Source organism: Moschus berezovskii, chromosome 18 (genome assembly GCF_049115385.1).
Source record: "Moschus berezovskii isolate FMDL1 chromosome 18, NW_MosBer_1.0, whole genome shotgun sequence".
Lineage (NCBI taxonomy): Eukaryota > Metazoa > Chordata > Mammalia > Artiodactyla > Moschidae > Moschus > Moschus berezovskii.
The window spans coordinates 68,568,336-68,588,994 of record NC_142477.1 but is presented as its reverse complement, the minus strand read 5'-3'; the positions used below and the strand labels follow the sequence as shown (position 1 = coordinate 68,588,994).

The 20,659-nt window shown below is 41.5% G+C and overlaps 1 protein-coding gene across 1 annotated transcript in view; it reads left to right on the top strand.

Moving 5' to 3' along the window:
• Window positions 1-20,659, top strand: part of MRPS27 (mitochondrial ribosomal protein S27) — a 101,555-nt gene that overhangs the window by 24,025 nt on the left and 56,871 nt on the right. Inside the window, exons 3-4 of the mRNA XM_055421886.2 lie at window positions 1,572-1,642; window positions 3,874-3,932. Coding sequence (XP_055277861.2) covers window positions 1,572-1,642; window positions 3,874-3,932 — 130 coding nt within the window. The remainder of the gene's footprint in view (window positions 1-1,571; window positions 1,643-3,873; window positions 3,933-20,659) is intronic.

Genomic DNA, 20,659 nt, shown 5'->3' with positions numbered 1-20,659 from the left:
CACATCTAACACTTATATGATTTGCTGGTACGTGGTTACAGAGTATGAAAAAGAATGGAATCAACAGTGATGCCTTAGTTTTTGGCCTGAGTAAGCCAGTTAACATGCGGCCATTTACTGAGATGGGAAGGGCTTGGAGGAAAGCAGGTTTGGAGTGGAAGGTTGGAGAATTAAGAAGACACGTAATGTTAAGATACCACACGGAAATGTCACCTCTGCAGCTGGAAGTAAAAGTCTGGAGTTACAGGCGAGAAGTCAGGGTCGGCATGTGTGTGTACGGTCAGTAGTCTCTAGATGCTTAAAGCTATGGGGAGGGAGAGAATGAGGTACCCATGGAGTGAGCGGGTGGTGAAGAGTCGGCTCCTCAGGACACGTCAGCATCAAGAAGTCAAGAAGAGTTCCTTCAGAGGAACCCGAGAAAGAGAAAAAGAGCATTCATGGCGGATAGCATGATCAACTGTTGTTAGAGAAAGCTCAGGTAAGATGACGAAGAATTAACCACTGGATTTAACAAAGTGGAGGTGGACTTGGTGTCAGTAGAGTGAGGAAGCCAAAGTCTGATTTGAGTGGGTTCAAGAGAGGATGGAACTAAGGAAGTGGTGACAATTCCATTGGGGAAGACTCTTTGGAAGCAGAGCAGAGAAGTAGCTGGAGAGAGCTAGGAGGAGGCCACAGGAAATTTTTGCCATTTTTGGTGTTTGTTTGTTTAATGAACTACATCCTTTGTTTAGGAAAAGAAAAGAAAAAATGGAGGCAGAGTCTGTGGACACAGATGCTGGTAGCCTGGTAGGCCTGGTCGGATAGGGTTCCCATGATTGCTTCTGTTTTATACTTAGGGGAATAAGACGCAAACCGTGAGCTGAGAGAGGTGAAGCGGAAGGAGCCTGCACACTGTTAAGTTCTAGACGCAGTGGGAAGGCATGAAATAATTGTTTTGGAGGGTGTGTTGCCTGTTATTCTAGATCTTTTTGGACTCTGAGATAACAGTGTAATCTCGGGAATACCAAGTATGTGTATGAATGTTCTGGTGAAAGGAACCAGAATAGGAATAGTTGAGGCTAAAAATCACTCATTGTAGCCAGAATGCCTTGCCGTCTGATTTGTCCAGGCGGTGTGTAAACGTCATTTTATAAGTTCCAACTGAAAACATTTTTGAACAGCTAATATCAGTTTATTTATCTGGTTCACAATGCAGAAGGAACAAATGTGTAAGCATTGAAGAATCTCCTTTCCTTGGCCACTGCCGTCTAATTCCTTTCCCTGGAGTCTGTCAATAATAAGCCTTTCTTGTGTCTTCTTCCAGAGATAGTTTATGGGCCCATTTTTAAAAAGCTCAATCTATGCTGGGGTGTTTAAAACAATCCTTTCTCCAATCAAGTAAATACTTAAAAAAATTATACTAATATTTCTCTATTCTCTTTAATTTATTAAGAATAATTTTTAAAAAGAGCATCCCTTTTAATACTGACTTCATAATGTTGACAGCCATCTGGCAGAAGCTGCATCTGTTAGATTTTTCTTTAGAAATATGTATAGTTAACAAGGTTCTTTTTGCTTCTTTGTCTTCACAGCTGATCTAGCATCTTTGATGGATAAAACATATGAGAGAAAGCTGCCTGTTAGTTCTTTAACAATATCACGGGTAAGAAAACTTATATTTTCAAGGAAGAAGGAGAAAGAAAGCAAGAAAAACTATTTATATAGATAAGGCTGTGTAAATAAAGACCATCTTTTATAGGAAATATTTTTCCAGAGTATCATATGTTTTTATAATTACTAATAGATATTTTATGATGAAGTAGTAAATTTCTTTGACAGGAACAAAAGGTAGTAAATTTATCAGACTCTGATGTCAGTGATCAGTGTTGTTTATCTAACTTAATTTTTCCAGGATATGATATGATACCATCGTTTTTTTCAAAGTTGATATACTTTTCAAAGTAGTAGTATTCACTTGTTAATACTGGAAGTAAATTTGGTCATTGAGAAAGTCTGTCAAAGACTTTAATTTTAGGCTGCTGCAGAGCGTTAGATGGGAGAATAGTCGGAGACTAGGAATCCAGAATGGAAATTGATCCATTGACCATTACTGATGAGCTTCTGTGCACTAGTTTCTTAACATTATCTCACTATTCTCTCAGCAGCCGTATGAGATAAGCATTGTTCTCTCCATTTTGCACATAAGGCCTCAGAATGGTTGATGACTTTCCCAATTTTGCATAGTTCATAGGTAGAAAAATTGGGCTATAAACCCAGATCTCTGTGGCATCAGAGTTCTTTTCTGTTGCCTCCCAGAAATAGACCTGATCTTGTCTTCATGAATTTCCTTTGTGACATTGGGCAACTGGGCCCTCTCTCAATTTCCTTATTCAGTATGGAGACAGTAGTATCTTCCTCACAAGGCTTATGCGATGCTAAATTGAGATCTTAGTTGTGAAAACTATTGGTAGAAGTTAATGACACCATAAAATTGAAAAGATTGTTAAATCCGTGAGAGGAAAAATAAAGAAACCATCATCCCTTCTAGTCTCAGTGCTTTTTTCGGCTCCTTGATACTTTCCTTTTAGTAGGCAAACTGTTTAGCTTGATCATAACCTAGTAATTTGCATATTGGAGAGGAGCCAAAAGACCACTGGTTCATCCCTTATATGATGGATAAAATCTCTGTAGCCGTAATGCCTGGTGTTTGTTTAAGCTGCACTTCAGAGTTTAAAGAGCTCTCATGTAAGAGCGTTCACATCCATTTTCTCGATGGGGCTTCATACTCTTCAGCACAGGAGGCTTTATTCTGTTTATGCAGATGAGCAACTAAGCTCCAGAAAGACTGTGTCATCCGTTTATGCCACACAGCATGCAATCAGGAGAGCTAGTTTTCAATCTCGGGTCCTGTGTTTGAACCATGTTTTTATCTGCCCCTTACTAAGATTTCTAAATTGAATCTATTAAGTCCTCCAAAGAGGACTCAGAAGTCTCCCCTCTTTCCTCTCCTCTCCATCCTCCTGAAGTCTTAACTTTATTCACTACATCCATTATTTCCTACTTCACCGTTTTTGCCTCTGAGTCTTTAGAGTAGAATTCATCCCCAGTCTTCCCTGGTGGCTCAGGCAGTAAAGCGTCTGCCTGCAATGCAGGAGCCCTGGGTTCGATCCCAGGGTTGGGAAGATCCCCAGGAGAAGGAAGTGGCAACTGACTTCAGTACTCTTGCCTGGAAAATCCCAAGGATGGAGGAGCCCAGTAGGCTATAGTCCATGGGGTCACAAAGAGTTGGACACGACTGAGCGACTTCACTTCACTTCATCCCCAGAAGAGTCTTTTCTGTTTCTCAGGTTTAGAGTTAAGGAGCACACTGGGGTATTTTGTGGGTCAAAAGGAGAGTTAGTTGGTAGACAGTAACAAGTTGACTGGTCTGTAGCAGAACCAAATCAGATAGGAAAAATGAATATAAGACCAAATTCTCTAAATTTAGATTTTCTTCTTTCAGGTCATGTTTTTTCAGCCATTGGAGTCTTCATCTTCTGAACTATTGTGTTTTCATGTATTTGGAGTTTGGAAAACAGAGAAAGTATCAGGATTTAAAGATAAAGGAAAATATCAGTGACTAATTACAGAGTGAAAAGAACGCTTTCTTGTTTGGAACGGGGTTCGTGTTTAGTTTTCAGTTTTTCTAACCAAGGACGTTCTACATATAGAGAAAGAGAGGCCATTGTAGATTCTTTGTTGGTATTAGCATAAAGTGGTACGAAGGGTGGAGCCACACGACGTGAACCCTGTTCTAATAAAACGACTGGTTTATTTTTAAGGTCAGTATGTGACTTAGGCTCAACATATGACAGAATTTGTGTTCAACCAAAGGTTTCTTTTTCCGTCTTTCAGTTTGTGGACAACATTTCATCTCGGGAAGAGATAGACCATGCAGAGTATTACCTTTACAAGTAAGTTTTTCATTTCATTTGACCGTATATTTTCATTTCACATCCCTTTTTAATAACGAAAGATCGTAAGTACTGTGTATAATGTTCAGTGTCTTGCTTTTAAAGTTTGTGCTTTGGCGATCTTTCCATATCGGTGTGTGGAGAGCTCCGTCGTTTTTTTTATAACTGCGTTACGTTCCATCCTGTGAATTTATGTTACATTTTTTATCTGTGGCTGTGCCTGGTCTTCATTGCTGCGTGTGGGCTTTCTTCAGTGGCGGTGAGTGAGGGCTGCTCTTTACTCTGTGTTGCCTTCTCTTGCTGTGGAGCACGGGCTCTAGGCATGAAGGCTTCAGTAATTCAGCGTGTGGGCTCAGTAGCTGTGGCTTGTGGGCCCTAGAGTGTGGAGGCTCCACTGGTTGTGACGCATGGGCTTTGTGGCTCTGAGGCATGTGGAATTTTCCTGGACAGAATTGAACTCGTAACCTCTACACTGGCAGATGGGTTCTTATCCGCCATACCACCAAGGAAGTCCTGAATGTGTATTTAAACCAGTTCCCTACTGTAGGGGCTTTGTGTTGTTTTTACTTTTTGTATGATGTACAACACAGCCATTAATAATCTTTTACATAAATAATTTTGCACACAGTTCTCATAAGTATGTATATTTAATATATGTATGTAGATGTAATGATACATATGTATTGACATATATACATATTTAGTTTCAATAACTTTTGCCAAAGCTTGCCCAATAGAGGTATTTTCATACTACCGAATTTTTGTTACTGATAGGAGAAAAAAATATGTCTGTCTCTTCTCTCCCTTTTTTATTTAGCTGGAAATATCCTTTTTAAGCCCCATTCAGCACCTATTTTCTTTTATTTTTTTTAATTTTAAACTTTACTTTTTATTGGGGTATAGCTAATTAACAGTGTTGTGATGGTTTCAGGTAGACAGCAGAGGGACTCAGCCGTGCATATACATGTATCCATTCTCTCTCAAACTCCCCTCCCATCCAGGCTGCCACGTAACACTGAGCAGCGTTCCATGTGCTATACAGTTTATCCTTGTTGGTTATCCATTTTATAACTGTCCCGAACGGTTATACGTGTCCATCCCAAACTCCCTAACTGTCCCTAACCTTTGGCAGCCATAAGTTCATTTTCTAAGTCTGTAAGTCTGCTTTTGTTTTGTGAGTGAGTTCATGTGTGCCATTTCTTTTTAGATTCCACACGTAAGAAATTCAGATGGAGTTTCTCCTTCTCTGTCTGACTGACTCCACTCAGTGTGACAGTCTCTGGGTCCCTCCATGTTGCTGCAGATGGCATTCCTTCATTCTGTTTAATGGCTGAGTAACATTCCGTTGTGTATATGCACCACGTCATCTTTATCTGTTCCTCTGTTGATGGACATTTAGGTTGCTTCCATGTCTTGGCTGTTGTGAACAGCACTGCAGGAACATTGGGGTGTACGTTTCTTTTTGGATCATGTTTTCCTCCAGATATTTGCCAGGAGTGGGATTGCAGAGTCATGTGGTAGCTCAGTTTTAGTTTTTTAAGGAGCCTCCATTCTGTTCTCCGTAATGGCTTTACCAGTGTACGTTTCCACCAGCAGTGTAGGAGGGTTCTCTTCTCTTCACACCCTCTCCATCATTTATTATTTGTGGATTTTTTGATGATGGCCATTCTGGCTGGTGTAAGGTAGTTTTGATTTTGCATTTCTCTAATAATTAGCAGTGTTGAGCATCTTTTCATGTATCTCTTGGCCATATGTATGTCTTTGGAGAAATGTCTGTTTAGGTCTTCTGCCCATGTTTTGATTGGGTTGTTTTGATGCTGTTAAGCATCACGAGCACTTTGTAAATTTTAGAGACTAATCCCTGACAGTTACATCATTTGCAGATATCTTCTCCCAATCTGTGGGTTGTCTTTCTGTTTTGTTTATTGTTTCCTTTGCTATACAGAAGCTTTTGAGTTTAAAATTTGTATGGTGACACAAAAGACGCTGAATAGCCAAAGCAATCTTGAGAAGGAAAAATGGAGCTGGAGGAATCAGGCTCTTGGCTTCAGACTATACTACAAAGCTACAGTCATCAAAACAGTATGGTACTGGCACAAAAATAAAAATATAAATCAATGGAACAGGGTAGAAAACCCAGAAATAAACCCATGCACCTGTGGTCAATTAATCTATGACAAAGGAGGCAGGACTCCCCAGTGTTGGAAAGATGGTCTCTTCAGTAAATGGTGCTGGGAAAACTGGACAGCTGCAGGTTAAAAATGAAACTTTCTAAAGATTTTTTTAAAGATTATTCTTTAACACCATGCACAAAAATAAGCTCAAAATACATGAAAGGCCCAAATATGAGACTGGACACTTTAAAACTCTGGAGGAAAACAGAGGCAGAACAGTCTCTGACATCGCAGTAATTTTTTTTTTTTGATCCATCTCTCAGAATAATGGAAATAAAAGCAAAAATAAATGGGACCTATTTAAGCACTGTTTTCAACTAACACTGTTCCAAAACTTTTTCTACATTGCTGCGTTTGCTTCAGTCTTTCTCACAACTGGGAACAATTCCACTGAACCTCAGATAGACTCACCCCTGTGTACAAAGAAACATGTTCATTAAAGCATAGTCTATACCGCTAAAAACTGGAATAACCTAAAGCTCAGTATGTAAAAGATTGATCAAATAAATTATGATTTATTCTTGTAGTTGATTTTTCATCTATCAAATAACTGTCGAAGTGATACCTTACAACTGATTTTTCATGTAACTCCTTATTGTGATTTTAAAAGCCTGATTTATGATTTGTTCCAATTCCTAGGCAGCAAGAAAAGATTCGGACTGAAATTTAAAATGTTTCCAGTAAGCGTTGCATTAGAAGTTCCATTTGATCTTAACTCTGTTTTGATCAAGAGAGTTTTCAGTTATTTCCATCTGGGTATATTTTTTAAAGCCTTATTTAGATTAGTGAAAATGTTTCCAATTTTTTCATATGTGATATTGATAACTAGCAATGAGACGACTCTTTGTTTTCTTTCTGAATTGGGTAGATTCTACCATCATTTTGGTGTTTTCTACTTAAATATAAATCTCAAGTAGATGAGATTCCTAACCTTAAAAAAATTTTTTTAATCTAAGATTGCCTTTCACAGTGTCCTAAGTTTAAATTCTAGGTCCTGAAATCATAATTGCCAGTGCCCTCCTACCCTTCCTGGGCTTCCCTGGTGGCTCTGATAGTAAATCTGCCTGCCTTGCAGTAGACCTGGGTTTGATCCCAGGGTCAGAAAGATCCCCTGGAGAAGGAAATGGCAACCCACTCCAATATTCTTGCCTGGAAAATTCCATGCACAGAGAAACCTGGTGGCCATGGGATCACAAAGAGACATGACTGAGCGACTAACACTTTTTCCTACCCTTCATTGAGATAAACACAAGTGAATTCCTTGGAATCCACCTTCCTTTCGTGGATCTTTGACACTGTAGGGCTCCTTCAGTAGTTGTTTTTGCCTATGGTGAAAGGTGCATTTGGGCTAGCACCTTTGTTTGCTTTGTTCATGGGGAAATGCAGAAAATAGTTCCTACTTATAAATAGGAACCATTTTTAGAATTCCATTCAGGACATAGAGCCATGGTCTTAGAAGAAATATGTCCCAAGTTTACCTCTACCTCTGAAGCATAGAACTGATATCAGCTTGTATTTACTGAGCACCCATCTTGTGTCCAGAATTTATGCAGTGTTGGGCATGTAGTGATGAATAAGTTAGACACTGTTCTTGTCTTCATACATTAAAGTTTAACTGAGAAATTTCAGTACTCCTGAAAGTCCTTCTGTGATTAATTCTTCATATCATGTCCAGTTTTGTGAAACCTGGAGTCTTATTGAAAGTCACAAAATCTCTATTTCCTATTTTTAGTTAGGTCATGTAGGATACTCTTGTTCTTGTCCATCTTAAATCTAAGCCATTGTTTAATTTGACATTCCATCCTTTGCTTAATCAAAACTAGTGTTCTCACCATGACTTAATCACTCTTTTATCTGTTCTTTCTCCTCCCACTGCCATGAAAATATAGCTCTATTTTACTCAGCTTTTTTTTTTAAAGAAACATCCTTGTGACTTGATGATATCATTGTTGTCTGCGTGAGAGACGTGGTACAGCACCATGAAGCTGCATTCGGTTTAGATGATGGAGGTTGGCCAGTGTTCATTCTATCAGCTAAGTATCATCTGCTTTCCAGCCTTAGAGGATATACAAAATGTAGTAATGCCTCAACAGAGTTACAGGTCAAGTTATGAGCTCTTGGGGTTTCTCTCCTTTAATTGAAATCAGGAGTGTTAATCCTGAGGACCCCAAGAGCCCGTGGGATTTCCAGCAGTCTTCAGCATGCATGGTGCGGTGCCTAGCATTGTCACACGGGTGTTATCTTGGAGTGAACAGTGGAGGAGATGGAAACATAGGAGCAATTTATTAATCCTGAAACTGACACTCTCTTGCTGACTGGCCTGGAGGATTTCTCATTTCCCAGGAGGTATCCTCTTTGAGGGGAAGGCTAGCTGCCACCTCCGCCACTGGTGCAAATCATTTCCTGCCTCAGCCTGTAGAGACCAGGCTCTGCAAGCAGAGTGTAATGGCTGCATCCCCACATCTTTGGTGATCAGATCTTCCCAGTGATGACATAAAGTCTGAGAGAGGTGGAGAAGTTTGAAAACCTGGAGTGGTCCATGGAAAACTGCCATTAAGTCAGATGCACAAGTAAGCAGTGCCAAGCCCCACAGTTCAGGGTGTTTCTGACACATGCCAGCATGTTAACCATCCTCCCGTCCCAGCAGAGACTCAGCCTTTGAATCTCCTGAAGTACACAGGTTTAAAAGTTTGGGGGCATCAACATTAAAGAGTTCCCAGGCATCTTGTAAGGAGAAATACAGAGGCTGCTCTTTACATTGCATGAAAGTTGCTCAGTCCTGTCCGACTCTTTGCGACCCCATGGGCTATACAGGCTAGAATACTGAAGTGGGTAGCCTTTCCCTTATCCAGGGGATCTTCCCAACCCAGGGGTCGAACCCAGGTCTCCCACGTTGCAGGCAGATTCTTTACCAGCTGAGCCACGAGGGAAGCCCAAGAATACTGGAGCAGGTATCCTGTCCCTTCTCCAGCGGATCTTCCTGACCCAGGAATCAAACCGGGGACTCCTGCATTGCAGGCAGATCCTTTACCAACTGAGCTATGAGGGAAGCCCCAGACAGCAGGAGGGAGAGCAGATATTTACCGACCCCTGTTTGGGCCCTGAGCCTCCTCTGAGGGCTCACAACCTTTTGACCAACTTCTGTGCTGCTGCTGCTGCTAAGTCACTTCAGTCGTGTCCGACTCTGTGTGACCCCATAGACGGAAGCCCACTAGGCTCCCCCATCCCTGGGATTCTCCAGGCAAGAACACTGGAGTGGGTTGCCATTTCCTTCTCCAATGTGTGAAAGTGAAGTCGCTCAGTCATGTCTGACCCTTAGCGACCCCATGGACTGCAGCCTACCAGGCTCCTCCATCCATGGGATGCTACTTGTAAGTAAATACAGATACTAAGGAAAGAGGAACCATGCTTTAAACAAAAGAATAATGTGAACTAAAGATGATTAAGTCAGTTAATTCTAGGAGCCGTATAGGTGGAGAATAAAGAAATTTTGTTCAAAAAAACTTGATAATACTCTACAACAAACCCAAGAGTAAAAATGAGTAAAATAGTTAAAAAGCTAAACTGAAGTAAATAAAATATGAAAGCTAAGAAACAAGAGAACAAAACCTGCTAAGAACTGTTGGGCTGTGCACAATAAACGTGATTAAAATAAGAGAATAAAAAAGTGAAAAGCAAAATAAATCAAGATAAGAAGGACTTGAGCGGGGGATTTCATAAACTGTGTATAATGTGGCTGGGAGGTTAGGACAGTAGGCACAGGCCTGCTGTTGCAGGATACTCTCAGCAGGCTGAGTGATAAATCCTTTCATGAGTGGCTTGCAAACTGTCCTCCGAGGAGCCCTCGAGCTGGTCCCTCACAGGGGCCTCAGTGCGAGGCTTGGAGAGCAGTAGGCTGTGAGGGACAGGCCAGGCAGCTGTGACCCCAGCCCTCGGCTGCTGCTTCAGCCAGAAAAGCTGCGCCTCCAGCTGCTTTATGGATCATGTTGGCAGGAGAGAATTCAAGGGGGAGGTCTGTGAACCTAGATGAGAATAAAATTACATTTTTATTTTCACTCACCTTCCAGTAATATTGCCTTCCGTTGTGAATGTTGACAGCAGACTACAGTACTGTTAGCAGTGTCTTTCTCATCAATAGATTTTTTATATCTTTTTATATTGATTTTCTTATAGCTCATTGGATTTGTTGCCAGAATCTTGACAAATTATGCTCATCACTGCCTAGAACTTGCATTTATAATTAAACTGTTGCTGTCTAGTGTTATTTCCTTTATTAATGGAGAAGCACATGTGACCATATCTCAGGGACTTTTTGATGTTTTGATAATTCTGTTTCACTACAACTGGTTTCCTTGGTAATCCTGTGTTTAAAGCATTATGAGAAGGTGTCATCAGACTGCCTGAGAGTTCATGCTGCAAAAAAATGTTACAAACCTGACTGTGAAGACCTTTTACTTGGATTGATTCCTGCTTCTTCCCCTAGGCATTTTGAAGTTTTCTAGTTCTTTTTTTTTTTAATAATTCTGTTTATTTATTTTTGGCTGTGCTGGATCTTTGTTGCTACACGCAGGCCTTCTCTAGTCGCGGCGAGTAGGGGCTGCTCTGGTTACAGTGTGCAGGCTTTTCTCTGTTGCAGAGCACAGGCTCTGGGCACAAGGACTTCGGTAGTGGCAGCCCACGTGCTCAGTGGTTGTGGCTCACGGGCTCCAGAGCACAGGCTTAGTAGTTGTGGTGCATGGACTTAGTTGCTTCTCACCATGTGGGATCATCCCAGGTCAGGAATCGAACCCCTGTCTCCTGCATTGTCAGGCATATTCTTTACTACTGAGCCACCAGGGAAGCCCCTGTTGAGAAGAAGCCTTTCTTCTCTTATTTTAGGTTAAACCTCCTGGAGTTAGATAGGCATATGGGTGATATGTGTAAAGTTTAGATACAGGCAGTCTCTTGTCTCCTCACTGGAGCAGAAGAGGTTTGGTGAAACGTGAGATTTGGGGAGGCCCTGAGATGCTGTCCGAGCAGTGCTAGCATGGGCTTGGGCAGGAACTTCTGCTTGATTGTAGTGTCATCACCGCTTGGCGCACTCCAGCCCCAGGTTGCAGAGAAGCCGCAGTGTTCCACCCGCAGTAGTGGCAGAGGTTGGCGGCACGGAAGAGAAAGGTAAGGGCCCGGCCCAGCCCAGGACACCTGAGAGGAGGCGGCTGCTCAGTACTGGTGAATGCGAGATCCGTGCTCTGCGTTTGTTAAGTACAGTTTTACATGTCCCATGTCAGTAAAAGGAATTCAGCGAATTTTTCTTTTTTCCCTTGGGCAAAAGATTAATTTTTGCTTTCTGCCCACATGCCCTCTCATTGGCTTTTGAAGAGAAAGGGCTTCCTACCTTTTGACTTACTATTGATTTATTTATAGTGCTGCTGAGAATCTGATCTGCATCTTGATTTTACTGATTCAAGAGACTAAGAGATTCACTGAGCACACTCAGCATAGAAGGTGTGCCTGTAAGCCATGTCTGTCCTGCAGTGAGAACAGCGGGACAGGGCTAGAAAAACCAAGGCAGTGCTTTCCCAGTGCAGGAATCGATAAGGATTTCAGATGGGGCTGCAACATATTTTTAAGAAAACTGAGGCAGAAAGAATTCCACGGAAACCAGAGTGGTAAGGCAGTGTCTTTCCTGGGCCACCTGATCAGTAGTTCTGCGCCCAAGACTCTCCAGGTTAGTGTGTGCTGCCCACATACGGATAGGCGAGCCCCCAGGCAAGCTCTGTGTCTCCCTTTCAGGAGGTAAAACTGCATGTCATTGGTGAAATTGTGGCACCAGTAAAAGATGTTGCTCTCTCGGTTTATAACAAGCTTTCAGTTCAGTTCAGTTGCTCAGTCGTGTACGACTCTTTGCGACCCCATGAATCACAGCACGCCAGGCCTCCCTGTCCATCACCAACTCCCAAAGTTTACCCAAACTCATGTCCACAGAGTCGGTGATGCCATCCAGCCATCTCATTCTCTGTCATCCCCGTCTCCTCCCACCCCCAATCCCTCCTAGCATCAGACTGTTTTCCAGTGAGTCAACTCGTCACATGAGGTAGCCAAAGTACTGGAGTTTCACCTTTAAAATCAGTCCTTCCAAAGAACACCTAGGATTGATCTCCTTTAGAATGGACTGTATGTTAGATCTCCTTGCAGTTTGATTACTACATTAACAGAATGCAGAGCCAAGCCATAAAAGTTTCTTCTTTCTGTGAGACATCCTCCTCTTCACTGAGGATGTTTGCAAATTGCATTTTTAAAGGCATATTTAGACTTTCAAATAATTTTAGCATGGTGGCAGTTTAGAGATGCATGAAATTAAACTTGCTTCTTTTACTATTCATGCATCAATAATCTAAACTGATAATTTATTCTGCAACATAAATGGTCAGTTCTGAAGGATAAGTGATAGAAATTTCTAACATTTACATAGCATTTTCTATTTTAAGAATACATTTTTTAAAACGGCAGCCTTTTGGGTTTTAGCAAAAATGTCAGGAATGCCGCATTAATTGTCACACAATAAGAAAAGATCTCTGCAGAGCTCCATGAGGTCTGTTTTTCTCAGAATGCAGCTGTGTTGTCATGGAGAGTGGCGTGCCACCCATTAATAAGAGGAAGTCAAGGTTGCGTGGCAGGCAGTGTGCTGCCAACATTTTCATCCACGGTGTACCTGGGCCTCAGGCATCTTTCATCCATGGCTTAACTGACCTGGCGTATACCAGGCGTCCCCAGTTGGAGACGGATGGCAGGTCAGGAACAGCTGGGGTGAGGCAGATGGCAGCCTGCATGTCTCCAGGTCCCAGGTTGGCAGCCAGCCTTGAAAAGGAAGGACCAAAATAGCTTCATTTTTCAATAAGCAAAAATATCCACATGGTTCCTTAGAAGGTGAGTACACTACCCCAGGCCTATGTTGTAAGAATCCATTTCTGCCTGTAGGAAGAAGGGAACAGGGGAGTTTATTAGGAGGGAACACTGTTCATGAGTTAAGCAGTAGTCATTTTTCTTTGAGGGCACAGAGATTGTGTTTTATAGCACTAAAAGGAAATTTAAAATCTTTCTGTTAGCATACTGCCAGATCTCATTATGTTTGAACATTATTAAGGAAAGAGCAAAGAGCCCAAGGGGCAGTAAATGAGTCTTAGAGCATTTTTTATAAACAGTTTCATACTTTAAATTGCCAAGTGCTTTATTCAGTTCTTATTTGCTCATCCTTACCTCAGGCCTGGGAGAGAGTTAACTGTTAATGGCTGTGCATGAGAGGATACCAGATTGTCAGGAGCATCATCCACACCTTGCCGAAGTCCTGTGGAGACTCCACTCCTGACTTTGCACTTCTCTCCCTATACTGATCTTGTTATTTCAGCCTGGAGCCTGGTAATAGGAGTGTAGAGGTAACCTTCAAGGGTGTTTTCCTGGCTTTGGTTCTGACGTTCTACTCAGCTTGTCCAGAGTGATCTCACACGTTGCTCTCTGATTTCTCTGCGGTAATGAATGGGTCCCTGGAGGCCCCTAACCTTGGAGTCCAAAGCGGTCCCTGCTGCTGCTGACATCTGTGGACAGGTCTTTGTAGAGACATATACTTTTATTTCTTTGGGGTAAATACCTATCTACATGTGGAAGTTTGGAGCATGTAGTAGGTATACATTCCAAAGTGTTCATACCATTGTCCAATCCCAACAGCAATTCCAGGGCCTCCATATTTTTGCCAGCAGAGTTGACCATGCTAGCATGTGTTTAATGGTATCTCACTGTCACTGTGGTTTTAATTTGTGTAAATATTTGTCTCATATTGAGCATCTTTTCATGTGCTTATCTTCAATCCTTATAACTCTTTGGTGAAGTATCTGTTTAAATCTTTTGTTGCGTCTTTTATTGAATCATTTGTTTTCTTATTATTGAGTTTTGAGAACTTTTTCTCTTGTAATTTTATCTTTTTATTCACTTACAGTATTTTTCAAAGAGCAGTTTTATTTTTGATGGAAGTCCAGTTTGTTATTAATAGTTTTTTCTTTTCTAAATTGTGCCTTTGGTGTCAAATGAGAAATCTTTGCTTCACCCAATATCACAGAGATTTTTCTGTTGTGTTTTGTTTGAGAAGTTTTATAGTTTTAGGTTCCACAAGTAGGTCTATGATCCATTTTAAGTTATTATGTTTTTTAATATGGTATGAGGTAAGGGTCCAAGTTAAATTTTTGGCATAAGAATACCTAGTCCTGTCAGAACCATTTGTTGAAGAAATTCTTTCTGCCCTGAACTATCTTTGAATCTTTGTCAAAAATCAACTGAGTATAGATGAGTGAGTCTTTTTCTGAGCTGTTTTGTTCCTTTGATCTCTGTTCCATTTCCTGTCTTTTATCCCCCTTTGGCTGCTCTGTACAGCATGTGGGATTTTAGTTCCCTGACTAAGGATAGAACGCATGCCCCTTGCAGTGGAAGCATGGGGTCCTAACCACTAGAGTGCCAGGGGTGTGTCTCTGCTGTCTCTCTTGATGCCAGTACTGTACTGTCTTTATGGCTGTCTTTTATAGCCAGTCTTAAAATTAGGTAGTGTAAGGCTCCCAACTTGGCTCTTTCCTTTCTTCGAAGTCGTTTTACCTAGTCTTCTGCATTCCACGTCAATTTTAGAATCACAGTGTGTGTCTGTGTGTGCACACATACATACATAAATATTTTATTAATAAGAAGGAATCAGGAGCAAGATCAATTCCAGAAATATGTATTGAATGCCTAGTATTTGGTGATGGTTTAGTTGCTAAGTCGTGTCCGACTCTCGTGACCCCATGGACTGTAGCCCACCAGGCTCCTCTGTCCATGGGATTTTTTAGGTAAGAATACTGGAGTGGGGTGCCATTTCCTTCTCCAGGGGGTCTTTCTGACCCAGGGATCAAGTCTGGGTCTCCTGCTCTGCAGGTAGTCTACTGCATTGCAGGCAGATTCTTTACCTCCTGAACCACTAGGGAAGCCCAGTATATATTTAGAAACAAGACAGAAATAAGACAGGGGGGAGATTATAATGGATATGAAGTGAGATTGCTTTTGTGAAAGTCAGTAATCACTCTTTTTCCATTGAAGACAAATTTAAACTGTCCTCACAGAATTTCGGATTTCAAGTCTGTAAGACAAATGATTCTAGTCTTTGTTTATAAAGGAAGTTCCGAAGCCAATAGAAAGTTTAAGAGAAGTACTTTTTAATTTGCCAGAACTGTGATATGTTCAAACGAAGGATATGAATCACTACAATCAGAAAGTTTATAAATTGGCTGGGGATAACTAGATACAATAGAGTGGGGTGAGAACTAACTTTATGGGGATTTACAGGGGCCTACCCAGGAGTAAGGCAGATTTAGAGGGAACAGCATGCTGGCAGCATCATACATTGCTGGTAGATATGTAAACTGGTACAACTTCTCTAGAGAGAATTTGGGCAACGTTCCCTGACAGCTCAGTTGGTAAAGAATCCACTGCAATGCAGGAGACCCTGGTTCGATTCCTAGGTTGGGAAGATCCCCTGGAAAAGGGAAAGGCTACCCACTCCAATATTCTGGCCTGGAGAATTTCATGAGGTGTCCATGGGGTTGTAGAATCCATGGGGTCACGAAGAGCTGGACATGACTGAGCGACTTTCACTATCAAAATTATGAACACACATATCCTTTGACCAATAATTTCACTTCTCAGAACTCCTGACACACTACATACATGTGGAATAATACCCGTTACAAACAGATTATGTCCATCAAGGCCTGTGTATTTTAGTTTTTCAAAAAGTACTTTTAAAAAGAGCCTCAAAATTATTCCCTGGAGGCTCAGACAATAAAGAATCTGCCTGCAATGCAGGAGACCTGGTTAGATCCCTGTGACAGGAGGATCCCCTGAAGAAGGGAATGGTAACCCTTTCCAGTATTCCTGCCTGGAGAGTTCCATGGACAGGGGAGCATATTTTGGGGGGCCTTCCCTGATGGCTCAGATGTTAAAGAATCTGCCTGCAATGCAAGAAACCCAAGTTCAATCCCTGGGTTAGGAAGATCCCCTGGAAAAGGGAATGGCAACCCACTCCGGTATTCTTGCTTGAATAATTCCATGGACAGAGGAGCCTGGTAGGCTGCATTCCATGGGGTCACAAACAGTTGGACACAACTGAGCAACTAACACTTCTGCAAGATTGTTAGTTGTCAATAGATTCCTGAGCAGTGTGTATCATAAAAGTATTTCAAGAACATTAGTAAAAGTAAATTTTGGACTGAAAGAGATTAAATGTTGGAGGGAAATTCATTGTCTATACTTAAGGTGAAAAAAGGCCTGTCTTGTAGTAGTTGACAGTGGAAATGAAGAGAGATATTTTGCACATAAGAAGGAAAAGTCAATAGGATTAGTGACAGGATGAATATAAAGTTAAAAAACAAGGAAGGTCAAAAATGAACTGAAATTGAACCTCAGTTAATGAGGAAATGTCTGGTACATTGATTCTGCCAGTATTGTACAAAGTATTGGAAGTACACTTTGAAGACAGCTGTGGGCGGGGGGTGCGTTTCTTTTGCCGCTTCATTGTTCACGTATCTGTTTCCAGGTTTGCTGCATCACATCTTATACCTACTGACCACAGACCTTCAGAGAAAGAACAACTGCAAAACATGCCCACATTAGGGCCTGCCTGATATCCTGGCACCGGGATAGACGAGGTGCTCTCTAAAGTCCTGCTAACTCTCAGAATCTGTGAAGTTAAGACTTAGGAAGACTAACCAATTGTTTCTGTGTGACAAGTCCGAGCTCTGTTTGTGGATGAAGGCTGGACTTCAAGCTCAGAGGCCCATCAGCTAGACCAACGTGCCTCTTTGCGCTAGTTCTGTTTCCTGAGGCAGTCTAGGCAATAAGCCAGAATATACAGTGAATGCTAAATACCTCTTAACAGAGTGACCTGAATTTAACTAAACCCAGGCAAACCAAGCATCTGCAGAGGTTCACCAGTTAAAAATACATAGTCATGGGGAAAAAAGTGCTGGAAAGACCCTGAAGGAATCACAATGGGAAGAAAGAGTCAGGACCTATGTTTTCAGGACCTGTTCCCTGGGTTGATTGGTAACTTGGAATTAATGAAGTACCTGGACATCAGCTTCCTAGATGAGCAAATGATCCTGGATCCCTCTCAAGGGACCTTACATATCTGAAACCTGTGTTTCTCAGTCTCACTGATGCAGAGGTGTAGAAGTTGCTCAGTCGTATGCGACTCTTTGCAGTCCCATGGTCTGTGGCCTACCAGACTCCTCTGTCTGTGGAATTTCCCAGACAAGAGTACTGGAATGGGTTGCCATTTCCTTCTCCATGGAATCTTCCCAACCTGGGGATTGAACCGAGGTCTCCCTCAGGCAGACACGTTACCCTCTGAGCCACCAGGGAAGCCCATAGAGATGTAGATGTTAGAATTTTATTACCAGGAGCTTCAGACTCTGAAAGTATCAGTTCACTTCAGTAGCTCAGTCGTGTCCAGCTCTTTGCGGCCCCATGGACAGCAGCATGCCAGGCTTCCCTGTCCTTCACCAACTCCCAGAGTTTGCTCCAACTCATGTCCATCGAGTCGGTGGTGCCATCCAACCATCTTATCTTCTGTCATCCCCTTCTCCTCCTGCCTTCAGTCTTTCCCAGCATCAGGGTCTTTTATAGTGAGCCATTTCTTCGCATCAGGTGGCCAAAGTATTGGGGTTTCAGCTTCAGCATCAGTCCTTCCAATGAATATTCAGGACTGATTTCCTTAAGCATAGACTGGTTTGATCTCCTTGCAGTCCGAGGAACTATCAAGAGCCTTCTCCAACAGTGCAAAAGCATCAATTCTTCAGTGCTCAGCCTTTTTTATGGTCCAACTCTCACATCCATACATGACTACTGGAAAAACCATAGCTTTGACTAGATGGACCTTTGTTGGCAAAATAATGTCTCTGCTTTTGAATATGCTCTCTAGTTTTGTCATTGCTTTTCTTCCAAGGAGCATGCATCTTTTAATTTCATGGCTACAATCACTATTTGCAGTGATTTTGAAGCCCAAGAAAGTAAGTCTGTCACTGTTTCCATTGTTTTTACATCTATTTCCCAAGAAGTCATGGGACTGAATGCTATGATCTTTATTTTTTGAACGTTTTAGTTTTAAGCTAGCTTTTTCACTGTCCTCTTTCATTTTTGTCAAGAGGCTCTTTAGATCCTCTTCACTTTCTGCCGTAAGGGTGGTGTCATCTGCATATCTGCGGTTATTGATATTTCTCCCAGCAGTCTTGATTCCAGCTTGTGCTTCATCCAACCCGGCATTTTACATGATGTACTCTGCATATAAGTTAAATAAACAGGATGACAGTGTACAGCCTTGAGGTACTCCTTTCCCAATTTGGAGCCAGTCTGTTGTTCCATGTCCAGTTCTAACTGTTGCTTCTTGACATGCATACAGGTTTCTCAGGAGGCAGGTAAGGTGGTCTGGTATTCTCATCTCTTGAAGAATTTTCCAGTTTGTTGTGATCCACACAGTCAAAGGCTTTGGTGTAATCCGTAAAGCGGAAGTAGATTCAGAAGTAGTCCCAGAAGTTTTTCGGAAACTGTCTTGCTTTTTCTGTGATCCAGTGGATGTTGGCAATTTGATCTCTATTCCCTCTATCTTTTCTAAATCCATTTTGAACATCTGGAAGTTCTCAGTTCACTTATTGTTGAAGCCTGGCTTGAAGCGTTTTGAGCATTACTTTGCTAGCATGTAAGATCAGTGTAATTGTGAGGTAGTTTGAGCATTCTTTGGCGTTGCGTTTCTTTGGGATTGGGATGAAAACTGACCTTTTCCAGTCCTGTGGCCACTGCTGAGTTTTCCAAATTTGCTGGCATGTTGAGTGCAGCACTTTCACAGCATCATCCTTTAGGATGGTGACTGAGCCACAGAGACCGAGCCAGACCTGCCTTTGAAAGGATAAGGTTATAGTTCTTGTTTAGTTTCTCATTCAGAGCCTTATTTATTTAAATAGTTGAACTGAAGTTCAAATACTTTAACCAGGAATATCAAAAGAACAGCCAACAGATGTAAAATTAATCAGAAAGGATAGGGAGTCACTCATTCCCTTCCAGATTTGGGAGGCAGGCTTCTTCATTTACCATCTTACCTGTATAAGTACCATGGACACATTTCTTGATAGGAAAGTAGAGTATTCACTCTTTTGCTTTCCAGGGAACTAATTTCTGTACTGTATATATTTGACGTTTTCCTATCATTTTTGTCTGAAAGGCCCACAAAAATGCCTTGCGTATACATGGGATTTAGAAAGAGAGGGCTAAAGTTGATCTATTCCAATAGCTGCAGAAACCTCTGCAAATTAACCTAAAATCTCCTATGTTCCTATAACAAGATATATCCAAAGTTTTTTCTACAGTGTAGAGTCCTTTGAGCTAAAAATCTGTTTACTGGTTATTTTCATTAGCTATGAAATCATAATTATGGTGCCAGGAATTAAAGCTATAGGACAGAGAGAAAGTATAACTGAACAGATTTCATTTATTAAACAAAGAGACTTTGGTATGGTTTTGTATTGAGGTTTGATTTAAAGATAATTAAGATCTTCTCAGGAGCTGGTGCAGTATTTAAGGGAGAGATGAGTAGATAAACAGAAGCTTCAGGAAGAGATTTTTGAGAACAGAGGTTTCAGTTGATTGCATCATGAATTTTGAGGTCAATAGCAAATGAATTCCCAAGTATTTCCAGATCCTGTGGGTGTAGACAAGAGAACATTTGAAAAACTAGATGTATTTGATGTGCATTCTCTTTAGTGCTCTTGGCTCCTGTCATTTCCATGCCAGATTTCCTGTTATGTTTGTTATTTTTTTCCAACCAGCCAAGAGTCTATTTTGAAATCTGTTCTTTTTTAATATAAGTGCTGATATTAAGACAAATGTATCACTAGTTTTGTAGCTCATGATGGGCAAAGCTGGGACTTAAACCAGGTGTTCTAACACCCGGCCACCACAGCACATGAACACTGTATGTATTGCATGCTGACTGTTTTACAGTTCCATGATGGATGCTACTCGGAGGGGGAACTTAAATCGGTCATTAGTCTCTGTTGATAAAAGCCCAGGCAGAGTTTTGATGGGAAGGACACCAAAATTATTTGTTAAAACGAGAACTTTGTCGAACTTGTACATATAGATTGTTATCATCCTCCATTGCAGACTTAATAGCTGGTGGTAACAGGCCATGTGTGTGGCACACTTACACGGTGATTTTAGACTCCAGCCATGATGGACTGCTGCTTTCTGAATGTGCCCTGTACTCTGCTGTCTTTGCCCCTGTTTTTCCCTCCATTCTCCATCTCATCCTGCAGTAGAATCCAGCCTGTCTGTTAAGATCTGTCCTAAATTCTGCTGCATCCATAAACTCGCTCTGATCTTCATCATTTGATTGTGATTTCTCTGACCCCTTCTATAAAATGTTCTTTTATCTCTTCAGGAGTGCTTATTTAGTTTTTTCTTCTGACTAATCAAAGATATGTTCTTATTTTTCTTTACTTGAGA